Source organism: Heloderma suspectum, chromosome 3 (genome assembly GCF_057233095.1).
Source record: "Heloderma suspectum isolate Gila_16-S chromosome 3, 16-S_ref, whole genome shotgun sequence".
Classification (NCBI taxonomy): domain Eukaryota; kingdom Metazoa; phylum Chordata; class Lepidosauria; order Squamata; family Helodermatidae; genus Heloderma; species Heloderma suspectum.
Window position 1 is genome coordinate 307,231,721 of NC_139460.1, and position 23,173 is coordinate 307,254,893.

Here is a 23,173-nt window from a genome sequence, read left to right on the forward strand (position 1 = left end):
ACCCGAATTAAATCCTGCATGTTGGGCATGCCTAGAGGTGTGTCTGTGCCTGGCTGTGACCATTGGTCAAGGGGTGTTGCAGTGTCCCCCCCCTCCCCATTTCCTTATTTTCTGCCATTGGCAGTAGTGTGCTTTTGGGACACAGATTTTTTCCCCACTCGCATCTTGAAAGGGTGGACGTGAGGCTACAGCTACTCTGAAGTAACTCACTGCCTTCAACTACACATTGCTGAATATGGGAGCAGGGAGGGGTCAGGAAAATTTAAATTTCCAGATCAGCAAATGTGGGCAGAAGCCTCCCTCCTCCTCCCCTCAGCTGCCTGTTCCTCTGCTGCGGCATTGGCAGCGCCTGCTTTGGAGAAGCACAGCCAGGACTCCCCTAGGAGCATTTAGACCTCCAACCTGCCTGTCTTTGTTTCCAGCATTTAGACCACCAACCAGAGGGTGGGGATTGCAAGACTTGTCTTCTTCCCCCTGCCCACCCTTGTCCCCAACATAATTCCCTGGAGTCAGCTAGGCAGTTGTGAGGGTGGGGATGCCACTCTCCTCTTCCCCGTCCTCTCACCTCCTTGCCTTTTGGCAGTTTCCTCCCTTCATTTTTAAGAGATCCTCAAAGGCGTAAAGGGGGTGGGCTAGCCTCTTGCTTCAAAGCTCCATTCTTATGAAGCTATGAAGGACAGTAATGCCTCTTGGCAGTTTCAGTCATTCAGAATAGCCTCTTTTCCCCATTCACAGTATCATAATAGCATGGTTTCAATAATTCAGAATAGCGAAGTAGCTTCTTTACATTCACACTAGCACTTTTGGGCACAGGCTTCTTCCCACATAGCACTACTTCCCATTCACAAGCTGCTTTATGCATTGAGATCACAAGCGAAAACTGCACTTTCGCTGTTCCAATCAGTCAGAATACCACAGTAGCGGCTTTACTCATTCACAGAATGCAGCCTGTTTTTCCCATTCATAAAAGCGCAGTTTCACTGTTCCAATGAATCAGAATACTGCACTAGCGGCTTTAGCAATTCACAGAATGCAGCCTGTTTTTCCTATTCATATAAGCCCAGTTCTAATCTTTAATCTTTCACAATATCCCAATGGCTGAGGAGAGGGGAGAGGGTGGGTAAACTACGGGGCCTTAATTCAGTGCTTCCAGTAAACTTCCCCTGAGCAGGGGAGTGTGAACAGGGGCAGGAAACAAGCCTCTCTCATTCACTGAGCAGCACCTACCAGACTGATGACATTCAGTTCTACTCCACCCACTCCACCCCAAAGTATGGGGTTTTCAAGTGCTGTGTGACCTGTGAAAGCAGGTTTTTAGGTATCATATACTCTGCTTTTCTTGCTTCATGTGCCCCTGATGGACCAAAGTGATTTCATGAAAATCCGTATATAAGAGAAAAGCACTTCTCATTCTGTTTCCATATAGATCTGGCCCTGGTTTTCCCAAGAGTTCTTTTTCAGCCATCTAATTTAGGGCCAAGTACTTCTTAGCTGTTGCTTTCGTTAGACAAGTGGTTGCCAGAACCCCCGGCCAATCTATTACAAATCACTGAGAGATCTACGAGTACATCCTGGTCTACCTTCTCACCACCCCTGCTATTCATAGTAACACAGGAAGCTGCCTTATTCCGAGTCAACCCATTTGTCCACCTAGCCCAGTACTGTTGACCCTGACTGGTAGCAGCTCTCCAGCGTTTCAGGCAGGTGTCTTTCCTAGCCCTACCTCGAGATGCTGGGGACTGAACCAGGGACCTTCTGAATGCAAAGCAGATGCTCTGCCACTTCTCCCCTGTGAGACACTCACCCCTGACCATCCAAATGGTAGGAACTGCCCTTCAGCCCAGTTTTCTCCATTGACATAGATGAGTCCAGCGACCATGATGAAGATCCACACAGCCAGGTTGATTACGTTGAGGATGTTGTTAAATCCCACAGAGTTCTTCACACCCAAAGCAACGATGATCGTTACAACCACAGCAATGACCAAAGCAAGCAGGTCTGGATATGATTCTTCTCCTTTACCTGTGAAAATCAAACATTATGTGGAACTTTGGAAACAAAAGAATGGGGAAGAAAGGGCCTTGTGAGGAACTGTCAACCTGAGAAACCCTGGGATGCTCCTGCACTAAGCACTGACTGTGGAATAGCCATGCTTTGTTAACTCACATTTTATGGGGCATTTTCATGACACTGGGGTGGATCCGGACTTAGAGAAGACCCATTAAAATGAATAGGAGCTGTTAGTTATGACCCACTGAGATCAGGGGGATTTAAGTTAGTTATGACTAATTTGTCCCACTGATTTCAATGGGCCTCCTCTAAGTATGATCTTGATCCAACACTTTATCATCAAATCGTTGTCCTCCTGTGTTTTCATGGTGCTCTTTCGATCTTTTTTGAGGCTGTAGGAAAACTGACTTTTTGGGGGTGGGGGTGGGGACAATGGCAGCTGGGTCTAGCCACTATTTTAATCTTTCAGAATGCCCCGACATAGCGTGGGAAATTTAAACGGTGGCTCGGCCAAGCCACCCGACACTACTTGGAGTGCTGGGCTGGAATTTTTTCATCAAGGCAGGTGTCAGTGCTGGGCCCCTACCAGGGTGCTGAGGCTGCCGACAGTCACGCAGTGATGCCAGGCGCTGATGCCGTCCCTGAACTGAGGTGTGCTGAAAGTGTGCAAAGGAAAGGCAGGTACTTCCTCCCCAAGGACACATCTGGATTCACCAATGGAAGCCATCCATGGTCTGTACAACCTATCCTGGCCCTGCACTGGCCACTGTCAGACACACGGACCACCAGTTGAGGACCAGCACCAGTCCTACACATCAACTTGGGCATTGGAGATATTGGAAGAACATACACAATACTTGAAAATAGACCCATCTAAGCATGCTTTGATTTCCAGCCAGAATTCAGTTGCCTTTCAGAGCCTAATAAACATAATCTGGCATAGACAATAGTCACTCTGCTACACGTATCCAGGATCATGCTCACCCAGCCCGTTCAAAGTCCCGACGCTGTCGATCATCCAGTGACTGATGGTGTGATTGGCCAGGGAGTCAAACATACTGCTAAGAGCACTGGCACCTGCTGCTGTGCCAATCAGATACTCCAAGATGAGGTTCCATCCGATGAAAAAGGCCACAAACTCTCCCACCGTAACATAGCTGTAGGTGTAGGCAGAGCCAGTGGTTTTGGGAACCCGCACACCAAACTCAGCATAGCAGACCCCTAGTCAAAGACACGAGAAATGTGTGCAACCATGAGGAAATACAGGTGAAATTAAAATGACCGGTTATAACCTGGAAAGGAAAGGTTCCTCCTGTGCAAGCACTGGGTCATTGCTGACCCCTAGAGGGACGCCGCTTGCGCTGGCATTTTCATAGCAGACTGTAGCGGGGTGGTTTGCCATTGCCTTCCGCAGTCGTTACTACCTTTCCCCCAGCAAGCTGGGTACTTACTTTACCGACCTCGGAAGGATGGAGGGCTGAGTCGACCTGAGCCGGCTACCCGAGACCTGGCTTCCGCTGGGATTGAACTCAGGTTGTGGGGAGAGTTTCGGTTGCAGTACTGCTGCCTACCACTCTGCGCCACACTTGGCTCAACCTGGACCCAGAACAAAAACAAAAAATGGCTCCTGAGCCTTGAAATCCAATGAAACATGAAAATCCCATTGTTAAAGTTTGCCTTTGGATTTTCAGTGCAATGTAACCTAGTTTTAAGTAAGAGCCTTTCTACACAAGGCATTTACTGTGCTTGTGATTCCTCACTTACGGTAGTTTGCAGATCCTTTACATGACGTCGTTATCTGCCAAGGCCTCTCCTGTGCTTTGCTACCATTTAAGTGTGTGTGTGTGTGGGGGGGGGGGGGTTGTTCTAACAAGGAAAGTCTGGTATTATTTGTGAATGGTGGGATAAAGCCTAGTGTAATTGTGCAATCCTGCTATACCACAGCACCACCTAGTGCTTGTGTAATGGAACATAAGGAAAAAAACACATGTAAAGGGGCAGATCTTAATCCTCCAAAGAATCTGGAAACAGAAGTTTCCAGTGAAAAGTGGAGGGTTAAAAGTGTCATGTAGAAAAGCCATCTGTGTAATGGTGGTATTTGCCTACATTCTTCTCTCCCTCCCAGGTCCCTTCTTTTCACCCTCCATCCCTCTGTTGTTTCCAAACCATATGTTTTTGATTGAAAGCCCCTTAGGACCAGGGACCTATATAAATACTGATGGCAGTGGTGTGGTAGCTGGATGTAATGTTCGGGGGGGGGGGGTGTTAGACAGCCATGTGTATTACTGCCATTGTGAAGCACACAACTAAGATTTTTTCTTCTCCATGCTTTACAGCTACTTCTACATTCCTGATACATTAGAGCAAAAAATGACATCCCTCCAAAACCTGTTTGCCATCCTTGGTAAAAAGAAGAAAAAATACTCTGAGCATATGCAGTTTCACATTTTAAACTCAGACCATAGCACCATCATGATGCTACGGAATAAAGTGGAGTTTGCTTCTGTTGCCCTCATGCTAAACACATTAACTTGGGAATAAGCGCCATTTTGGTACAGAAAAAGGATTAGATTTATTTTAAAGTAAAGTAAAATAAAATAAAATGAGCATCTGTAACCAAGTAGGTGGCTGGCCAGCTGCCTCCAAACTATAAAATGAATTTTAAAATAAGAAGAAAGGATGCTGCAGCAAGTAACATCAGGCCCAGTGGGCCCTGGTAAGCCCATGCCAGCCCAGGTGCTGACACCAGGCCTGTTTGCCACTGCTCCTATCACCATCCTCAGCGTGATCAGTTGGGAGCCCCTGTGTTTTGCGGGACCCTGGACTTTGGCCAGTGATCCAGCCATAGCTGCATCACTGACTGATAGCGCCACGTATACTGATGATGCAGTATAATACTAACAATAATGTAATAAAAGAATGTAGCCAAGTGGAGGAGGTTCATCAGAAGTCACTTTGCCAAGGGTTTCCCCAAACCTGGAGTTGGCCCAGGACACACAGAAGCAGAGCAGTTGGGCTCTACTGAAGGAGGTAACCTCAGTCAGTGTATACATGTCTGAATACAACCTTCGGAGGGTTTATATAAGAATAAAGAGCACAATTTTAATTCAGAAAAAAGTGTGCCACAGTTCTTATGGGAAATGGGAAATACTGTTGTAGCTCTGGACTTGGGGGAGGGGAGGCTTTCAGACAAGACCCCTCAGTGGAACTCCTTATCCCAGAACAGGTGCAGGCATGCAATGTGCAAATTCTCCATGCTGCTTCTAATATTTTGAGTTGTCTCATCAAAACTAAGAATGGGGATGTGGTTAGGGCACCAGTAGGCCCTTTGCCAGAACTGGTGCCAAACCTCACCACCTTCCGGAGCCAACACAGCTTTTAAAATGTGATTGTCACCAGTCGCCCAGAATTTCATCTATTCCGGTTTCTGTACTACAATCTGTGAATGTTGAATGATGTTCCTCTTTTAACAGGTCAAAGTGAGTATGAACCACTTACTCAGGACCTTAAATGCTCTCCTTGTTGAGGAACAACTTGTTAAACGTTGTTCTAAAACACAGGTAATATTTTGATTCAAACATTCCTGGTCCCACAGTTGGATTTTGGAAGAGCAGTAACTGGAATATGTGGAGGTTTTAAATAATATTTAGAAGTTAACTTTGCCTACAATAATATCTGGGACAATCGTCTTCAGACTGTAACAGTCAAGACCATACAATCATCCCAAGCTACTTTTGCTCTTAGTGGGATTGTTCTAACTAGAGATGTAAAATTTCTGGACATGTCAAGGCCATGGAAAAAAAATGTGTTTTTTTCCTCAGGGTTTTTTTTTTTTTAAAAACTGGAAATTTTGGAAAAACAGAAAAACAAGCAATACTTATTTTTTTAGCACTCTTTACAACTCTAAAGTCACTTTGTTGCTTTAAGACAGCCTTCTCCAACATGATGCCCTCCAGATATTTTGGACTTCAGCTCCCATCAGCCTCAGGCAGCACGGCCAATGGTCAGGAATGCTGGGCACTGTAGTCCAAAACATCCGGAGGGCACCAGGTTGGGGAGGTCTGTTTTAGGAACATAAAGCAGCCTTTCTGTTCCTAAAGTTATGTTATATATGACTTAGTTTGCTCATAAAACTATCATTATATTTTAAAACTTTTAAAAGTAAACTCAGTAAGCAAATGTGTAATTACTGTCTGAATAGATTAGAAACTACATTAAATGACTGCTACAGCATCAGAAACAGGACTCTATAGAACAAAACCCAAGCTGTCAAGAATGCACATTTACTGTCAAGCATCCTCAATGGTGACTCTACTCACATGTTAGGAAACTGAGCATAAATGTCTATCAGTTTATGCTTTAGATCAATAATTTTAATAAGGAATAAAAGAACTAACTATGCTGGGAATCTTACAGAGAGGATTTAAAACTATTTTCCCCCATGGTTTCATTATTTCCAGACATTTTACATCTCTAGTTTTTCTGTAAAAGTGTTCTTATTACATTGTTTTTAGAAATCATTTGTGGGGGGGAGTAAAGGCTGGGTAACATTATATAAAGTCTTTGTCTTAAATTCTAAAAGAAAATATTTCATAATGCAATGCTATTCAATTTTTTGGGAAAAAAGAACAAAAATGGTCCTTGGAAAAAAAGGGGGAAATTGTTTTCCCCCGAATTTTCCCATTTTTTTCTGGGCCTTCACATCACTAGTGTTTTTTAAGAGTTCATTAGGTTTATTTTTGGTTTTCAAGAATCCATGTACTAGAATAATAAAATGCCAACCTTAAAAGCCCCAATAAAATCCATCCTTTCTGAGCGCTGATAGTGGCAGACTTGTTACTATTTCAGGGCTGTTTCTCCTTTTCTGTTCTGATAGACACATTGTTATTAACATCACTTAGATCAATGGCAGCAACACCAGCCCTGGCTGTCAGTAACACCCTGTAATTGAAGAGTGCATGCCCGCCCCTGCAGTTTCATTCCGGAGTTTTATAAACAGGTACGCCAAACACAATCTCTGTTGCAGGGGCACAAATTTGGCTGTTTTTCTGGGTGACTTCCTACTGATGATTGGTTTGCATTTCTAGCACAGTTAAGTCCCAAAGTATGTGCCAGACCTCTTTATGCCATGAGATAACCTGTAGCATGCTGACAGAAATGAATCAAATACTTCAAGGTTCCTGCAAGTCCAAAGGGGGACCCAGTTACAGAAGGGGCTGGCAGCACTTTTCATTATTTTGGCTTTCCCTCCTTCCGCTGAGTGATGGCTAATTCTGCCATGTCCCTGCATCAGGTGTAGGGTGGCCACGTATGCGTGGCCAAAAAAGAGGAACTGCATCACCAAAAACGGGACCAAAGAGGATAGAGATTTGCACAAAATTTGTACATGCTAATTTATAGGTGGCCACCCTACCCAGCACTGCTTGGGGGCACTGCTGTTGCCCACTGCCACCATCAGGTAAGCCTGGCTGGGACGGGGGGGGGGGGATTGGAATGATATAGGAGAGGACTACCAGAGGACACTTTCCTGAGGGCCACCTCTAACCTAGAGCCATCTCAGCACACACAGAAACACTGTGAGGGGCTCTACTGAGGCACGTAACCTCAGTCAGAAGAAACCTTTTAGGAGTGTATGTGTGAGTGAAGTGCACAATATTGGTTCAGAAAAAAGTGTGCCCTACAGCTATCAGGCCCCTCCATGGATCACTGCCTTGTTGTGGCGAAGGGGCTTGCGTGACTCAGTGAAGCCATGAGCTATGCCGTGCAGGGCCACCCAAGACGGACAGGTCATGGCGGAGAGTTCTGACAAAATGTGGTCCACTGGAGAAGGAAATGGCAACCCACTCCAGTATTCTTGCCAAGAAAACCCCATGGAACGTAACACAAGGCTAAAAGAGATGACGCTGAAGATGAGCCCCTCAGGTCGGAAGGTGTCCAATATGCTACTGGGGAAGAGCAGAGGGTATTTCCAAGTAGCGCCAGAAAGAGTGAAGCGGCTGGGCCAAAGCCGAAAGGACACTCAGCTGTGGATGTGTCTGGCGGTGAAAAGAAAATCCGATGCTGTAAAGAACACTATTGTTTAGGAACCTGGAATGTCAGATCAATGAATCAAGGTAAGCTGGAGGTGGTCAAACATGAGATGGCAAGACTGAACATCGACATCTTGGGAATCAGCGAACGAAAATGGACAGGCATGGGCGAATTTAATTCAGGTGACCATTATATCTACTACTGTGGGCAAGAATCCCTTAGAAGAAATGGAGTAGCACTCATAGTCAACAAAAGGGTGGGAAAAGCAGTACTGGGGTACAATCTTAAAAACGATAGAATGATCTCAGTACGAATCCAAGGCAAACCATTCAACATCACAGTAATTCAAGTCTATGCCCCAACCACTGATGCCGAAGAAGCTGAGGTTGATCGGTTCTATGAAGACCTACAACACTTTCTAGAACTAACACCAAAAAAAGATATCCTCTTCATCATAGGGGATTGGAATGACAAAGTAGGAAGTCAAGAAATCACTGGGATAACAGGCAAGCATGGCCTTGGTGTACAAAATGAAGCAGGACAAAGGCTAATAGAGTTTTGCCAAGAGAACACGCTGATCATAGCAAACACTCTTTTCCAACAGCACAAGAGGCGACTCTACACATGGACATCACCAGATGGTCAATATCGAAATCAGATTGATTATGTCCTTTGCAGCCAAAGATGGAGAAGCTCTATACAGTCAGTAAAAACAAGACCTGGAGCTGACTGTGGCTCAGATCATGAGCTGCTTCTTGCAAAATTTCGGCTTAAATTGAAGAACGTCGGGAAAACCACTAAACCACTCAGGTATGACCTAAATCATATCCCTGATGAATATACAGTGGAGGTGAGGAATAGATTTCAGGGATTAGACCTGATAGACAGAGTGCCTGAGGAACTATGGATGGAGGTCCGTCAAATTGTTCAGGAGGCAGCAACTCAATCCATCCCAAACAAAAAGAAATGCAAGAAAGCAAAGTGGCTGTCTGATGAAGCTTTACAAGTAGCTGAGGAAAGAAGGGAAGCGAAAAGCAAGGGAGAAAGGGGAATATATACCCAACTGAATGCAGAGTTCCAGAGAATAGCAAGGAGAGACAAGAGGGCCTTCTTAAATGAACAATGCAAAGAAATCGAGGAAAACAACAGAATGGGAAAGACTAGAGATCTCTTCAAGAAAATCGGAGATCTCAAGGGAAGGTTTTGTGCAAAGACGGGCATGATAAAGGACAAAGAAGGCAGGGACCTCACAGAAGCAGATGAGATTAAGAAGAGGTGGCAAGAATACACAGAAGAACTATACAGGAAAGATCTGAATGTCCCTGATAGCCATGATAGTGTCGTCACTGAACTTGAGCCGGACATCCTCTAGAGTGAAGTCAGGTGGGCCTTAGGAAGCATTACTAACAACAAAGCTAGCAGAGATGACGGTATTCCAGCTGAGCTATTTTAAATCCTAAAAGATGATGCTGTTAAAGTGCTGCACTCAATATGCCAACACATTTGGAACACTCACCAGTGGCCACAAGACTAGAAAAGGTCAGTTTACATTCCAATTCCAAAAAAGGGCAATGCCAAAGAGTGTTCAAACTACCGTACAATTGCGCTCTTTTCACATGCCAGCAAGGTGATGATCAAAATCCTACAAGCTAGGCTTCAGCAGTATGCGAACCGAGAACTACTGGAAGTACAAGCTGGGTTTCGAAGAGGCAGAGGAACTAGAGATCAAATTGCCAACATTCGCTGGATCATGGAGAAAGCAAGAGAATTCCAGAAAAACGTCTATTTCTGCTTCATTGACTACGCTAAAGCCTTTGATTGTGTGGATCACAACAAACTGTGGCAAATTCTGAAAGAGATGGGAGTACCAGACCACCTTACTTGTCTCCTGAGAAACCTGTACGAGGGTCAACAAGCAACAGTAAGAACCAGACATGGAACAATCGATTGGTTCAAAATTGGGAAAGGAGTACGACAAGGCTGCATATTGTCGCCCTGCTTATTTAACTTATATGCAGAGTACATCATGAGAAACGCCGGGTTGGATGAATCAGAGGTTGGAATTAAGATTGCCAGGAGAATTATCAACAACCTCAGATACGCAGATGATACCACCCTAATGGCAGAAAGCGAAGAGGATCTAAAGAGCCTCTTGTTGAGGGTGAAAGTGGAGAGTGCAAAAGCTGGTTTGAAACTCAACATTAAAAAAACTAAGATCATGGCATCTGGCCCCATCACTTCCTGGCATATGGAAGGGGAAGAAATGCAAGCAGTGACAGATATTATTTTCTTGGGCTCCAAGATCACCGCAGACGGTGACTGTAGCCATGAAATTAAAAGACGCTTGCTCCTTGGGAGGAAAGCTATGGCAAACCTAGACAGCATAGTAAGAAGCAGAGACATCACCTTGCCGACAAAGGTCCGTCTAATCAAAGCTATGGTTTTCCCAGTAGTAACGTATGGCTGTGAGAGCTGGACTAAGGAAGGCTGAGCGCCGAAGAATTGATGCTTTCGAACTGTGGTGCTGGAGAAGACTCTTACGAGTCCCCTGGACTGCAAGGAGGTCAAATCAGTCCATCCTAAAGGAAATCAACCCTGAGTGCTCCTTGGAAGGACACATACTGAAGCTGAAGCTCAAATATTTTGGCCACCTAATGCGAAGAGAAAACTCTCTGGAAAAGACCCTGATGCTGGGAAAGACTGATAGCAAAAGGAGAAGGGGACGGCAGAGGATGAGATGGCTAGATAGCATCACTGATGCAATGAATATGGACTTGAGCACGCTCCGGGAGAGAGCGCAGGACAGGAAGGCCTGGCGTGCTATGGTCCATGGGGTCACGAAGAGTCGGACACGACTGAATGACTGAACAACAACAACAGCTATCAGAAGTCTGGGAAATACTGTTTTAACTAATCAGCCATATTCCACCACTCAAAGGGGTTAACAAGATGTTATGAAGCACATTTAATATCTGGCTAAAAGAGATAACACACAACAGGTGCTAAGCTAAAATCCCTCTCGGCTGAAAGCTAGGCCTTCCTATAGCTCTTCTAATGCTTCTGAAAGATGTTCAATGTTAGCTTAGGGCTGAGGCATATGAAGCCTAGCTCAGCTTCCTTTGCCCCTGGTAACTTCCCCCATTCATGGCACATGGGTTGTCTTAAGGCCCGTTTCTACACTCAGCAGAATCAAGGGGTAAAGCTTTTGTCTGGACAGTACCACTTCAGCTTGCTGCAGATGTGTACAGTGGCAACACCAGAAAAATATTTTGGGGGGTGCAGAGAAGGGGAACAATGCATTTGGGAGAGTGGGCATGCTTTGTCCCATATGTTTGATTTTTGAGAGAGGAAACATTATATTTCACATTAATGATCCCATCCTAAACATATTTTCTCCAAAGTAAGTGCCTATTGATTTTAATGAAGTTAACTTTCAAAGTAAACATGCTTAGGACTGCAGCCATATTGTAGTTTCCAGAGACTGTTATAATTTGTATGTGAAACATGACTTTCCTTCAAGTAACCACTGTGGTCCAGCAGTGGGGTGGGGGTGGGGGGAGCAGCAGAACAAACTAATCTGGGAGGATCCCCCATGCCATAGTACCTATCAATATGTATGTTTTTGTATGTTTGAATACTCCACATTTAAAACAACAACAACAACAACAACAGATGGCTCCATGGGGGTGCTCCCCCCAAATATTTCCCATTAGCCCACTTGGTCCCCCAGCTTTCAATCACAGTATATTTGTATTTCATGTGAAATACATGGCTAGAGAGCTTCAGCTATTGGGCGGTATAGAAATATAATAAAAAATGTGTACAGCCACATCCTTGCTCCTCTAATTATTGTTTTTGACACCCTTTTGCTCCCCCCAAAGAGTTTTTCTGAAGTTGCCCCTAAAAAAAATGTCTATCAGGAAGCCTTCTTAAAGACACCAATTCTGAATCTGCACCAATCTGACATTTCAAGAAGATGACAGCCATGGCCCCCAATTGCAGCCATTTTATGTTACCCCTGCTTTTATGATAAGGCTACTCAATGCGCTAAACTGCATACAAAGATGCAGGCTGATGATATTAAATGCTCACTTTATTTCAGGTCTTATATATTTCATGTACTTTTAAATGTGCTTCAGTAATAAAAGCTTTCAAAGGCACATTTGAGACTTTTATTTCTATCATTCAGCTCAGGGACAAGGAAGAATGAAAAACAACAATACCAGAACTTTCCTGTGCCCCTCCTCAAGCCGACCCTCCAATCATAGACGTGCATATAACGTCATTATTCAAAGCTGATTAAAAATGCATGCAAGCTGCAAACACATGAGACCAGCAGATAAGTACATGCCTGAAAGATTTATGAAACAGATGCCTGGATGAAGGCAGGTATTCTGTTCCAGGCTTTGACATGAAAAATCATAGTGCAGTTGGCTGCTAACTTTAGCCCATAGACAGATGAGGCTTAGAGAAAGACTCCTTGATGCACATAATAATAACCACACAGAAATATCTGATTAATATGACAAGATAGTTAGAGCTTATAATTTTGGGGGAAGGATGAATTTGTCAGTTTTATTTTCTCTGTTTCTCCTTTTTCCAGTCTTAAATTCAGTTCACCCTGAACATTGAGATTTTTTTGTTTAAGTTCACATGAAAATGTATACATATTTTTGTGTGAATTTCTCCTAGTACAAGCATATTTGTAGGTAATTTCTCTTAATATACACATTTATTGCAAGCAATTTTCCTAATCTAATGCACTGTTGGTTACTTTCATCTTAATATATGCATTTCTGTGTGCATTTTTCAATTGGAGAACTCCATTGTAAAATCCGGAGAAGTGTGAACTTGGAAGGATAACTGAGTTTTGGTTTATGTATTGGTTTGAAATAGGGATGGCAGAGAATTCTGCTATGGACCCCAATGAGTCCCCCGGAGTCCGTGGTGGAACGGAACACTTACCTCCGCCTCTCCACGGAACCCTCTTCAGCTGGATCCTCTGGCCCCGGATTTCCAGCGATATGGCTGCCATGCCATATCGCTGACTACAGGGGACTGACTGCGGATGCAAATGGCATCCAGGATGCCATTTGCGGCTGTAAAGGCCTTAGTTTAAGGTAAATGCAGCCGTAAATGCAGCCATTTGCGTCCGTACTTTTCATTCATGGGATAGGCTATGCAAATATTTGCGTAGCCTATACATAAAACAGGGATGCAAATGGCGTCCTGGACGCCATTTGCATCTGCAATCAGTCCCCTGCAGTCAGTCCCCTTCAGCCAGCATTACAGCATGGCAGCCATATCGCTGGCACATTGAAGCTGGCCAGCAGCTCCGTGGAATCACCGCGGAGCAGAGCTGGCTGAAGAGGATTCCGGTGGGAGGAATGGATTGCTGTCAGGAGCGCCCTGGCGGCCTCTTTCAGTCTACTCCAATAGCTAACTCAAGACACAGACAAAAGGATTCTTTTCAAGGCTTTAATCCTTTTACAACTTAATGACTCTTTCAGATGCTAATCACCAGCGACTAAGCAAGGAACAGCAGAGTAGCCTATGCTCCAGGTTAGGCAGTTGGTCCCCGTTTGAAGGAGAATTACGGGAAGACCCTGAACTTATGGGCTAGGGAGAGATCCTCTTTCCCTTGGGTCCTCGGGACGCGACCGTTGCTTGCGCACCAAACGAGCGCTATGCCTCCTTTCCACACCCTCCAGCTGTTGTCACTCCCAGCATCGGCGTCAAGCGTCCAGCAAGCCCCCCTCCAGTGCTCTCTCACTGTCAGGGTCACTATCTATCTCAGAAATGCTGGCAGGAGGAATCTCTGCCAGCTGCTGTGCCTATGAGAGATGAGCGTGCTCCTCTCCCACGGATTGCTGTTCCTCCTCAGAATCAGAACTGCTCTGGGGTTCTATCGGCTCAGTTTCCACCCTGACATCTGCCTCCCCCCCCCCCGCAGGCGGATTCCCCACGGACCAGAAGGTAGGGAATCTGCCCATCCCTAGTTTGAAAGTGCCAATTTGTAAAACAAATCCCACCCCCAATCCCTAATCATTTTCATATGAAGTATCTGCATCAATTTCTATGCCTTGTTTATAGGCTATGGTCAGGATCTAAAGAAGCTTGTGCATGCATGGTAAGTAAAGTTCGTGTGCTTCCAAGATTATTGCACAAGGCTCTTTGGATCTCAGCCTGGGTTTGTGTGCATTAATAACAACTAGGAAATAGCAGTTGAATAGTGTATATATTTCAGTGAATACTCAAATCTGGTAGATGTTGACATTCACATATGAATGCTGACAATCCCAGACTAATTTTGTGACTGCCCAGATTGTTCTTATTCTTACAATGTGCACGGCTCTCTACAAAGTATGAGAGGACAGGTCTCTGCCCTAAAGGGCTTACAGTCTAAAACTCAACACAGGGGAAACAACAGAGGGGTATGGTGATAGGGGTAAATGAGGAAGAATATGCATTTCTTTTGATGACACATAGGGATTAAGGGATTGTTCCAAAGGCTTCATGGAAAAGGTGGCTTTTGAGGCTGGTTTTGAAGAAATTAAGAGAGGTGGCATCATGCAGCTGTAATGGGAAGTATGAAACACTGATTTTCTTTGGATGTCTTATGATGCCAATTTAAAAGTTGGCTTATGGGCCAAGCAGAGTTTGGCAGGAACAAAAGCAGGATGCCAAGGCAACACTGGACTGGGGCAGTTCCTATGGCAAAGGGATCCAGAACTGAAGCCAAGTATTGGGTATGTTAAGAAGGGAAGGTCTCTTTGATGCTCATGCTCTGTATAGGTCATCTCAATAAGCGTCTAGCCATGCTTACCAGGGAGACAAATGCTAGTAGCTCATTGCCACCATCCATGAAGGGCAATTAGTGAGTAATAAACAACAACTTAGTAAAGGTGTCACAAAAGTGTGTTGGAATGGGAAGGAGTTGTGTTGTCTGCCATTAATAATGTCACTAATGAAGCCAATCTAATGTATTGTGAAACTTACCCAAGCTATTGTTTAAATGTTTCTCTTTTAACAAAGCAAAAATGTGTTTTGATCTTTCTTGGGTGGAGTCAAGTGTTTCTTTTTCTGCTGTATAAAACAACACAGAACTAATGCATTCATGATACCTTGAGGCTAGACGTATTTGCCAGAAATCCAATTACTTTTGCATCTCAGTCAATTTGTGTATGTGACAGGAATACAGCTCTTACTTATCGGCCTATTAAACATTCATGCAGGCAGAGAAGGTTTGTTTCCAGATTTTATTTTATTTTTAAGTGACCAGAGCTTGCAGCAAAAGGACCTAATGTGACTCTGCAACATTTCTTTGAATTAGGATTAGATTTGCCCAATTTGGCATGACTGTAAATTTAAAAAACAAAACCCCCAGCTGATTGAAAATGGAACTGTGGCAATTTAATCCCCCCCCCCCGCCCCATCCCAGCTCTTAGAAAGTATAACAATAATTTCACTGGTATGATTCTGCTCTAGAATCTGTTTAGATGTGGGGCAATACATAAACATTGTAAATCAATCAATAAAAATATAATATCAGTCAGGAACAAATAATCACAGTGGGCAGCATCCAATGGTGCAATTCTGCAAACTCAAATAGCGCTAGCAAAGCTCTGCTGAATCTTTCTGTTGCACAAGAGCTATGCGCAATGGGTTGCACAAACATAATGCACAACCACTTGTGCAACCGTGCTTGCACAAATGTAACTTTAGTTGGATTCTTCTCTTGCACATAGTTCAGAACCTAGTTTCCGCTAGCACAACATCATTTGCACTAACGGAATAACACAGTTGGATACTGCTCAGTGAAGAGTTTGGGCGTTCATGATTTCATGGCTTTTAAAAAATATTTACTCTTTGGCTCCTTAAGGCAGTGGAACATTGGTCTTATGCTTTATGTCAGAAGTATAGGCCCATAAGAAGAGCCCTGCTGGATCAGACCAAAGGCTTATCAAGTCTGGGATTCCATGATCCTGAAGTTATTGTTTATTTAGATTTCTTCCCCACCCTATCTGAGGACTTGGGGAAATGGCAAGATAGCCACATCCAACCACTTTAAACCCTTGCAAGAACCCCGAGAGGGAAGCTACACAAAGAGGTCGTCACCTTGCTGAAGTCACCCTGAGAACAACATGGTGGGGCAGGGATGTCAAAACTGGATAATCACCCGCATGGAGAGTGCGCACAGACAGAGGAGGCTCTCTTCTTCACAAAGTCGCTCTCCATGTGTCAACGACAACGAGAGCAACAGCAGAAGAGGGTGGGGCTGGCACATTCTCCCTCCCGGCCTGTTTAATTGACACACGTTGAACAGCCTTACTCAGGCGTTCCCAGAGGCAGTGTTGGACTATGTAGTCTATGTAGCTCTACCTCTCGTTCAAATCTTCACCAAGGTTGGCCGTAGAATCCCTGTCCAAACGTCTGGAGACGGTGAGTGGCTGGATGGGGAGGAATAGGCTGAAGCTGAACCCTGACAAGACTGAGGTACTTTTGGTGGGAGACAAGAGGAGGCTGGGGGATGTTGACCTGGTGTTGAATGGGGTACGGCTACCCTTGAAAGACCAGGTCCACAGCCTGGGGGTCATTTTGGACTCCCAGCTGTCCATGGAGGCTCAGGTGTCAGCTGTGAGCCGGACAGCGCTGTATCAACTCCATCTGATACGGTGGCTGCGCCCCTTCCTTCCTGACCATCTGCTCCCATCGGTAGTACATGCCCTGGTCTCCTCTCGTTTAGACTACTGTAATGAGCTCTACGTGGGGTTACCCTTGAAGACGGTTCAGAAGCTGCAGCTGGTACAGAATGCGGCGGCTCGCCTGATTAAAGGCAGCCGCCGGCGAGATCACATCACTCCAGTGCTGAAGGAGTTGCACTGGTTACCAGTTGTTTTCCGGGCCAAATTCAAGGTGTTGGTTTTTACCTTTAAAACCCTATATGGTTCCGGCCCAGCCTATCTTCAGAAGCACCTCCAGCAGCACCAGACAGGCCGCTTAACAAGATCAGCCTCGGATGGCCTTCTCTCTGTCCCATCAGCCAGGACAGCTAGACTGGTGGGGACAAGGGAGAGGGCCTTTTCTATGGTGGCCCCCACTCTGTGGAACTCCCTCCCTAGGGAATTCCGCCATGCCCCCTCTTTAATGAGCTTCCGTCGTGCATTAAAAACGTGGTTGTTCAGGCAGGCATCTGGGGTGGGTTAGGGTATTTTAGAAAATGTTTTTATTGTAGAATTTTATTGTTTTAAACTGTTTTATTGTACACTGTACATCGCCCAGAGTGGCTGGGTGACCAGCCAGATGGGCAATTAATAAATTTAATAATAAATAAATAAATAAGTGGCTACGTGTGTGCCCTGTTCCTCCACTGGCCTCTTTGCCAGCCTCTATCCTTACCTGCTGTGGGATAAAACTGGGATCCTGCTTGTTACAGCAGGTAGGGGATGAGAGTGGGTGAAGGGACCAGTGGAGGATTGGGGCACACGCTGCTCTTGCATCCTCTTCTGTCGACCTGGAACCTTGACACTGCAATCTGTTTACTCATGGAAATAGGCTGCTGGGCAAATGGCTCTGCAGCCAGATGTCTTTGCCCCTGTCCCTGGTGAGGTTGTCCTCTTTTGTCCATAATGGCCTCTTCTGTCCATAAAAAGCCTTAGGCTTCACTCTGGGCCAAACCGAGTGGGCTAGAAGAAAAACACTTCAAACACAGAGACCAGTGAGGTAAGGCAGCAGAGGAGATCGTTTTGCTGTCCTATCCCACATGTTCTATTTTGTATAAACAATAGACTCCCCACCCCACCCCCCTTAACATTTGAGCAGGCCAGATGCATGAATAAATGCACTTGGGTACCACCTTCTTGTCTATTTTGAATTGGATTTTTGCATTATATTCTCGTGTTACTTTTTGACCTCCTGTCAGACAATTAAAAAGATGACAACTAGTCAGGGCCAGCCCAGGACATTTTGCTGCCTAAGGCAAAGGACAAAATGGCACCCTCTCCTATTTCATTTACAGAATCCAACCAGACAGGCAGTTGGATCTTACTTCAACACTAGCAATGGTAGTGTTCTGCGCTGCACCTGAGGGCGGTGGGCTAGTTCAGGGGGTGTAGACCATCTGGCACCTATAGCCTTGTCCTACAACAGCTCACCACTGTTCCTGTCCTCATGATGCAGCTGCATCACACTGCCTAACGGTAGGGCCGGCCCTGTCAGATGTTCTTGAAAATGGTAACCAGATAACTGATCCCAAGTGCTGTTTATGTCCCAGATGCTTAGGAGAGCTGCTGCAAAAAGGTGAAGCGGAAGGTGAAGCAAAAGATTCGGTTACATGTACTTTGTGATTTTGTAGCTTCAGTCTCCGCCTCCCTTTTGCTTTCCAAGAATGTGTTGCTGTTACAAATAACAAAACTCGGGAAGGATCAAACAGGGGGAAATGGCTGAGGAGACTATAAAAATATATCTCAGTGCTTACAAAAATGTTTTTCTTTGGGCATATAAAAGCAAATCAAGATGAAAGAAGAAAAAGAACAATCAACACAGCAAACTTGCTATAATCTTAAAATTTTATAACATAACCCCCCATGGAGGAGATACAGTATCTGTAGTTTTGTATATTACTCTTGATTCTAGTGTAGTTAGGTTGTTTGTACCCAAGCCATATCTGAATGGAAAACTACCAAGGCCACACGATCATCTGGTCAGATGACCCCTTTCTTTCTCTAAGATTCAAATTCTACAGCTGTTCAAATCTTCTATGGCCCAGTTGCCAGAAACATACCAAGAGTGCAATCCTATGCATGTTAGACAGAAAGTCCTAAACCCCCCAGATGCTGACAGTTTTTTCTGTCTAAATATGCACAGGATTGCACCCTTAAAAACTGTCCTCCTTCCTTCATCACATCCATTTGTTTCACTTTGTAATGAAACCAAAGTTCTTTTGATTGGTAAGAACACCATCTGACTCACACTAGCTATACCTGAATCCACGAGCTGAACAGGTGTGTTTTCTCTTATCAGTGGCAATTTGGGTGGTGCCTCGAATGCTGCATGCCAGCTGCTATGGTGAGGCAGAGGCTTGTTTTGCTGAGAGGAACAAAGGAAGGCTGATAATAGATTAATAACTTCTTTGGACTTCTGGTAACGAAAGAGTATTATGCTGTCATGCAATAGCATTTTCCATCTCCAGCTAAATCAGAATTTTTAGGCGAGCTAGCATGCTGCTGCTTGTATCTGTCCTCTTATATGTTTGAGTTTATTCCCTCTTTTTCCTGAATAGGCTTTTCCTTTGTTTAGTCTTACAATTCCTAAAGTTTTGCTTTTGGAATTCAGATGTTTTGGCCCAGACTCACATAAATCTCATGCCACTTGATTTTATGCTACGTGGACTTTTTTTTTTTAGGATCCTAAATGATGGGATTGTCTTCCGTATTAAACAGGGAGTGTGACTCTGTTGATTCTCCTGGACTTCTCAGAGGCTTTTGATATGACTGGCCATAGTATCCTTCTGGAGAGGTTGTCCAAGTTGGGTGTAGTGGTACAGCTTTACAGTGGTTCTATTAATTTTATTTATTTATTTATTTATTTATTAAATTTATTAATCGCCCATCTGACTGGTCACCCAGCCACTCTGGGCGATGTACAACCCACCATAAAACAATTTAAAACAATAAAATTTTACCATAAACATTTTTTTTTAAATACCCGAACCCACCCCAAATGCCTGCCTGAACAACCACGTTTTTAATGCACGACGGAAGCTCATTAAATACTTGGATGACCATTTCCTGAAGGTGGTGCCAGAGGATTTTTGCTTGACTACGTGGCATTTATGCGTTGGGGTTCCGCGGGTTCCATCTTATACCACATGCTATTTAATATCTACATGAAATTGCTGAGTGAGGTCATCTGGAGATTTAGAGTGCATTGCCATCAGTATCTCACTTTTTCAACACATCCAGTTGAGGCAGCAGAAGTGTTTAATCAGTGCTTGGACTGGATGAGGGCCAATAAACTGAAGCTCAGTCCAGACAAGATGGAGTTACTGTTTTTGGGTGGGTGGTATGTCTGGATGAGTGATGTTAGTTTATTTAAACTACTTTTATACCACTTGATATCCTCAGATCTCTACACGATTTACATTAAAAAATACATAAAATACGATATAAAAACGAATGTAAAAATGGTATCAAATAATCAGTACAAGCACTGATGTTCAACTTGTTCTGGAAGGGACTGGTCTCCCACTGAAGCATGGGTGGACAACTTGTGGCCCTCCAGAGGTTTTGACCTACAACTCCTATCAAGCCCTAGCCAGTATAGCCAGCAGTGACAGATGATGGGAATTGTAGGCCAAAACATCTGAGGGCTACAAGTTGCTCTGCTCTGTCCCCAAAGATCAACTTTGTAGCTTGGCATTGGAGGTGGTTATAGAACCAGGTTTGTTGCTAGAGGCACAAGGGTCTTCTGTGGCACAGAATGCCTTTTATCAGCTTAGGTACCTTGCCATGGTAACCTCCTGTTTAGATTACTGCAATGTTGTGGAACTACCCTTGAAGATGTTCTGGAAATGTCAGTGAGTACGAAATGTGACAGCTTGGGTAATAATTGGAACTAGACATTATGATCATATTACACCAGTAACGCACCATCTTCACTGGCTCCCAGTTAATTTCCAAGGCCAATTCAAAGTGGTGGTGTCAACGTACAAAGCCCTTCACAGCCTGGGGCCACAGCATTTGAAGGAGTGCCTCTTCCTGTATACTCCTACGTGAGCCCTGAGATCATCATCATCAGAGGTCCTGCTCCAAGTGCCCTTGCATGATGAGATACATACAGTTGGTGGCATCTCTGAAGCAGGCCTTTTCAATAGTAGCTCCTCAGTCATGGAACACCCTCCCCAGAGAGGTCCACCTGGTGCCTACTTTGTTATCCTCTATATTCTTGCTGCTATGCTGTGTTTTTAAGTAGTTTTATCTTTGATATTTTTAGGGTGCAGTCCTTTGCATGTTTAGAAAGGAAAGAAGTCCTACAGCTCCCAGCATGTCCCAGCCCTACATGTCAGGCTGGATCATGTTGGGAGTTGTAGGACTTTTTTTCGGTCTAAACATGCATAGGATTGTGCCCTTAGGGTGCAACCCTATGGGATGTGCCCTGGGTACTCGTAAGCCTCCGAACTCAGAGACTTAATGAATATCCAATGCAGAGCAGGAGGTGCGTTGCACCTCCTGCTCTGCATTTTAGCTAGGCAGGTTTTTCGACCATCTAGTGGAGGCTCCAGAGAGGGGGAGGGAAGGAGGTTGGGATAGCCATAGGATATGTCGTATGGCTGCTGCCCCGGTCTCCTCCCCTCCCTGCTCCCAGGAATGCCCCTTTTTCCCTGTCTCCGCGCTCTTTTTTCCAAGCATGGAGAGGTAGCCAGCATGGTTCTCTCCATGCTAGCCATGAGGGGGCGGGGGCGAGGAATGCAGTTTCCTGGCTCTGAGCTCAGAGCCAGGAAACTGAAATATCCTATGCCCCCAGAGGCTGCCTAGGGGACATAGGATTGCTCCCTCAGTTGTTCTTCTAATGTCTATTTTAGCTTCTGCTGCTTTTAAATGAATATTTCATTATACTGTTGCTGTTTTCATGTGAATTTTGGATTTTTTTGGTGTTTTTATTGTATCTCACCCTGAGGGCTATAAGCTATAGACTAATACATTTTAGAAATAAATAAATAAATAAGCATAAAATAAATAAGCATAAAATAGATTCTAAATAAATAAATAAATAATTTAAATAAATAAATAAGCAAGCAAGCATAAATAAAATAAGCAAAGGGACTTCACATCGGTTTAGCTCCTCTACATGCTAACCAGGTGTCTTGATCTACCTGGATAGAAATGTAAGGGAGGGGTGGCATCTGTCCTAAGTGATGCCGGTTAGCCAATCCCTGCTCTTGTATGTTAAAATGTCACAACAGGACTGGACTGGAGACAAGCTGATTCAGTTAGATCAGCTCCTGCTCTGCAACAATCCAGATGGAAAGATACTATGTTTTCACCCTCTTCTTACAGCAAGCACCACGTGCCTAGGAATCAACACACAGCATTAGCATTTTCTCTACACAGAAAAAACAACAACCTGATTTTCACAGGAGACATTTGGATATGTGCATTTCCCCCCCACAAATGCAGGAAGCGGTCTTACCAAGCTGTATTCTGTATGTCAAATATTATCATTTTCAGGAATTTTAGAAATAACATGCACAACATTGTCTAGTGTAGGAGAGGTCACAGCCTCAAGAAGAAAGCTTGACTGATACTTTTTCTCTGCTGCAGAAAATGGCAACAGGCATCAGATAATGTGAATCTTTTAACATCTCTTTTGTTCATCGAAACAAAAACATGCCTGTTTGGTAGATTCTTTGAATTAAGTAGCAGCATATCAAGAAATTATCATCTGGTTAAAAAAAATGAAACAACCTTATCCACAAAATTCAAAACAAACCTTTCAACAGAGAAATAATGTTTCTGAGACAAAATAAGTTCTTCATGTCACTCCTGTTGTCAGCTTTAATAGATATGAAGCTGAAGATCCTTCTTTTGAGATGCTTACAAAAGCTACTTCAGAATTATTAAAATACTTCTGCTAAAACATATCCTTCGGAGCCAGTTTGCAAAGCTTTTTCCAATGTGCATCTTGGCAATTGGCCACCTGTCTGATCACTATTCAAGATCACTTCACATGTAGTTTTCTCAGACATGCATCTTACAATACAGGTCTTAGGACTGATTCATAATTCACATGCACCACTCTTTTGATGACTCATCTTATTATACTTCCATTGAGAAGTGTTGTGTTTGAGGATCTATCAGGCAATACAAAACATCTTTGTAGTATTTGACCTCTGACATACATGTTATCACTTGAGATGGCAGCCATGGAGTGTTGAACATGCATGTGTGAGCACATCTTTTTCACTTAACCATTTTCCCTCTGAGAGCTGAATGCACAGTAGTTTCTCAGTTCTTATGGAGGATCTGGGAGCCTTCCCTTGAGAAATTGCCAGCTTTTTCACTTTTCTGGTAAACCAGAGAGGTGAATGGTACGTAAACTGTAATTGCATATGGGAAATTGGATTGAATCTATC

The 23,173-nt window shown here is 44.2% G+C and overlaps 1 protein-coding gene across 2 annotated transcripts in view; it reads right to left on the minus strand.

Annotated features, from left to right (window-relative positions):
• The window catches only part of SLC7A14 (solute carrier family 7 member 14), a 79,615-nt gene that overhangs the window by 17,662 nt on the left and 38,780 nt on the right, over window positions 1–23,173 (minus strand). For both annotated transcript variants that reach the window (XM_084841556.1, XM_084841557.1), the window contains exons 3-4: window positions 2,995–3,231; window positions 1,805–2,022 (exon numbers count right to left, since the gene is read on the minus strand). In XM_084841556.1, coding sequence (XP_084697682.1) covers window positions 1,805–2,022; window positions 2,995–3,231 — 455 coding nt within the window. The remainder of the gene's footprint in view (window positions 1–1,804; window positions 2,023–2,994; window positions 3,232–23,173) is intronic.